This window comes from Plectropomus leopardus, chromosome 9 (assembly GCF_008729295.1).
Source record: "Plectropomus leopardus isolate mb chromosome 9, YSFRI_Pleo_2.0, whole genome shotgun sequence".
Classification (NCBI taxonomy): Eukaryota; Metazoa; Chordata; class Actinopteri; order Perciformes; family Serranidae; genus Plectropomus; species Plectropomus leopardus.
Genome location: NC_056471.1, coordinates 4,057,615 through 4,062,054, shown reverse-complemented (window position 1 = coordinate 4,062,054; position 4,440 = coordinate 4,057,615). Strand labels below are relative to the sequence as shown.

At 39.6% G+C, this 4,440-nt stretch overlaps 1 protein-coding gene across 1 annotated transcript; it reads left to right on the top strand.

Moving 5' to 3' along the window:
• The first annotated feature begins 673 nt into the window (after positions 1–673).
• On the top strand, positions 674–2,477 carry LOC121948081 (nuclear factor 7, brain-like). Its single transcript, XM_042493345.1, has one exon. It carries the CDS (start codon positions 1,036–1,038, stop codon positions 2,437–2,439), a length of 1,404 nt encoding a protein of 467 aa, XP_042349279.1. The 5' UTR covers positions 674–1,035; the 3' UTR covers positions 2,440–2,477.
• The last annotated feature ends 1,963 nt before the right edge of the window (positions 2,478–4,440 follow it).

Below are 4,440 nucleotides of genomic sequence, written 5' to 3'. Positions count from 1 at the left end.
CAACAAGAAAAACCAATAAAGTCTGTCAGTTTGAACAATAAATATTTTGTCTTTATACTGTATTCAACTGACTATAGGTCAAAAGAGATTAATAAATCATTGTCTTCTGTTTTTATTTACGTTTGAAGGGAGCTTTCACATTCATACCAATAAGGCCATGCTTCCTTTGCATTTAAAAAAAAAATATTGTTTATGTGATAACATAAATAGAATAACAATTCTCATGTACACGCATCTGCAAAACCAACCAAAAACACTGTAGTAGCAGTTTAACATTTCATGCAAGAAACTTTGCTGTGTAAACGACCCCTAAGTTTCAACTCCAGTTTTTACCCAATCTGCATCAATGGAAGATAAATCAACTAACTCCATCAGACACCTAAAATATACAAGTCTGAAGTGAAAGGGACATCTTGGCCAATAATGTAGTCATGGACATCTGACCAAAATTCCTGTACTCCTGATCAACTCCCGGCAGGAAAGGTGGTGAGGTCTCTGTAAATAAACAACCTCTTTTCATGCCTAAAAACACAACAATGACCTAATCATACCGTAAGTTTGTTGTTGTAGATCCTTGGTCTGCAAGGACAGGTCTTGACAGGCATCTCACCCTTGGTGTCACACCATCCACCATCCTGTCCTCCTAACTGAAATGTTGAAAAACAGGCTAAAGTTGGTGTGGCATTGTCATCTTGCCTGCAGGGCGTCATTAGCTACAGAGAGCACCTTCCCTCAATGCTGCGGAGAAGAAACCGGCTGGCCACCTAAATGTGTTTTACAAAGCTCCACCTATTCCTGACACAACACAGACAGATCAGGAAATACGGCTTGTCTTCCTGAGCACACACACTCACACACCCACAGACAGATCAGAAAAGTGACTGCAACAACTTCCACTGAGGAAGGACAGAAGAATTCTGAGACACTGCCTTTTTAACCAGTTGGTGACTGCATGGACTTTTAGAAAATAAGGTAACCACGTGACTTTTGGGAAATATTCCTGAGGACAGTGTAGCACCTCTGTTGTGTTGGGAAATGGCTTCTTGTTCAGTGGAGGATCTCTGCTGCCCCGTGTGCCTTCAGATCTTCAAACACCCCGTCATCCTGCCATGCAGCCACAGCTTCTGTAAAACCTGTCTGCAGTGCTGGTGGACAAAGAACAAAACGCAAGACTGTCCAGTCTGCAAGAAAAAATCTTCAAACATTGAGCCAATGTGTAATTTGACATTAAAGAAATTGTGTGAGGCTGAGTTACTGGCGCGGGATCCGAGATTTTCCTCAGGCTTTGAGACTCTCTGCAGCTTGCACTTGGAGAAACTCAATCTCTTCTGTCTGGACCATCAGCAGCCGGTGTGTCTCGTCTGCAGAGACTCTGAAAAACATGCCAGCCACATATTCAGACCTGTTGACGAGATGGCGCAGGAGCTTGGGGAGGAACTCTCAAAATCCCTAAAGCCATTAGAAAAGCAGCTGGCTGTCTTCATTAAAGTCAAACAACAATGGGATCAAACCGCAAAACACATCAAGATGCAAGCTCAGCACACAGAGAGGCAGATTAAGGAGCAGTTTAAGAGGCTTCACCAGTTCCTAGAGGAGGAACAGGAGGCCAGGATGGCTGTGCTGAGGGAGGAGGAGGAGCGGAAGAGCAAGGTGGTGAAGGAGAAGATAGAGGCTGCAAAAAGGGAGATAAAAGCTCTTTCGGACACACTAAGAACCGCAGAGGAGGAGCTGAGAGCTGCAGACATTTTGTTCCTGCAAAACTACAAGGCGGCAGTGGACAGAGCCCAGCAGCGCCACCTGGTGGAAGACCCACAACTGTACTCGGGAGCTCTCATAGACATACCCAAACACCTGGGCAACCTCACCTTCAACATCTGGAGCAAGATGAAGAACATGGTGTCCTACTCGCCGGTGATTCTGGACCCAAACACTGCTGGTTCTTACCTCGTCATATCTGAAGATCTGAGCAGTGTGAGCATGGGAAAAGGAGAATGTCTCCCTGAGAATCCAGAGCGCTTGAAAGACTCATTCTCCACGCTTGGCCACGAGGGCTTCGACTCAGGGACCCACATCTGGGACATCGAGGTCGGGCAGAACACAAACTGGGAGGTGGCTGTGTTTGAAGCGTCTTCCCACAGGAAGGGAAACGTTAACTCTGGATTATGGAGGATAGAGTTTTTTAACGAGAAATACTGCGCCTTCTCCCCATCAGCTGAAGTTTCTGTTCCTTATATTGAACTGAACAGAAAACTGGAGAGGATCAGAGTGCACGTGGACTGGGATGGAGGAAAGGTGACTTTTTCTGATCCTGACACTGACACACACATACACACTTTCACACACACTTTCACTGACAAGCTGTATCCGTACATTTGGACTGATGATACACTACCTCTGAGGGTGTTACCAGTGAAGGTCTCTGTGAGAGTGGAACAGTAAAGGTGGAGATGATGATGATGATGATGATGATGATGATGGTGATGATGGTGATGATGATGATGATGATGGTGATGATGATGATGATGATGATGATGATTATTATGTGCCTCTTAACCCTTTAAAACCTGGAACATCACTTTTCTTGTGCTGCTTAAAGATGCCTTTCACAAGTATTTTAACCTTTGAACCCTGAGCAAACTGGTGCGATTTCTTTCAACCACATGGGAAAAAGAGGCAATAAGAAATCTTTCAAAAAATTGCATGAAAGTAGTAGATTTCTAAAAATATTTTAGAAAGAATTGTCTAGGGGAAAGAAAAGAAATGAGGTAAAACTAGATAATTATCATGATTACTTATTAAAATTATGTTCCAGAATTGTTGCAATTTTTAAGCACTTTCTACAGGTCATTTCCTTGTTCAGTTTTTTGTGTTTGTTTGTTTTTTTCTTGTACTTTTTGTGCTGCTTTCAGACACCATAGCCTTTTTGATGAGGGTACCAGCACAATACAGCTTCAGCCTATGGGGAGATGGCTGTAACGCAGAATACCTGCACTTCCTAACATGAAAAATCATCAGTAAAAGTTTCTAAACACAACTGGTTAAGTTCCATAATGTAAACGATTGCAGTCGTATGCCTGAAGCAGATGACCACATAAAGAGATCCAGCATACTATGGTGTTTGAAACAAGTAGGCTTAGACAAAACGTTTGCGAAGGGAGTGTTCAGAACAACTGGAACCTTGAGATCTTGCTCACCGGGATTACTTCTACATGCATTTGTCTTATTTTTTGAAACTTTGGTCATATTTAATATGACCATCCTTCATTGTAACACTATAAAACACACAAGCTTAATAGGTACATGAATTCAAAGTCAATGCCAAAACTGCTTACTTACATGTTGTCTTATTATTATCTCTTTACATTTTTAGAATTTACACAATTAAAAAAAAGAGACTTCTTTAAGTCTCTGAGATATCTGCCTTCATCTCAAATGAATAAATGGTGAATGGGGTAGAATTTGTGCTGCTCAAGTATGAAAATTACACTGGAAAACCCTATTATGAACAAATTATCTTTTTTCACTATTTGAAGGGATGAGTGTAACTTAGTTTACACAGGCCCTGCTTATTTTATGTGTACAAGAGTACTTTTCAGCTAATAGGAATAATAAGGGAAAAAAATACTGTAGCATTTGTCAGAATTTACAGCTAATTTCATATCTAGTTTTTCAGATATTGCATGATGGAACTAACTTTTGGTCAACTGGAAGCAATGGTGTTTGGGAAAAGATGAGGGGTCAAATTATTACATATCGTAAGTGGCATACTTCTGCATGTTTCATCGCAACCTGATCAGCAGTTATCAAGTGCTCTGGATAGCATATAGCATTCCATTGACTATCAGCATTTGTGGATATTCAGTGATGTTTTTTAACTATGACAGTACACCATGACTACATTATAAAATCTGACAACTTAATTTCACTCAAAAAATGTTGGAATTTGAAAAAAATGTCAGTAAATATAACATATATAATATCAGTCTTAATTTATGTGTACTTAATATCTAATTATTAATTAAGTTAAGTTAACTCACAATTGAGTTATATTTAATTAATTTAGTGAAGTTCTTGCAAATTAAAAATGACAGTGAACTTGGTTTATTGTACTAAATATCTGTATTCTGCTGGTTGCAAACAAGTCAATCATATTTGTATTATCTTAAACATGTTAACAAACAGGACTCACAGATCTCCTAACACTTGCAAAATCCGCTTTGTCATGGTCAAGTTAAGTCACACTAACTTAGTTACTGAACACAACAACACACTAACACAATGTAATTTCACTTGTCATTTTTAAGTCACAACTTTACAAGTTTGCAGTAAACTTAACAATAGTATATAAAGGGAGCATATATTAGGATTATTTGTTATATTTACTTTCCTTTTTCAAAGATATTGGTTTCCAAGATTACTTTAAGTAACATCAACTAACTA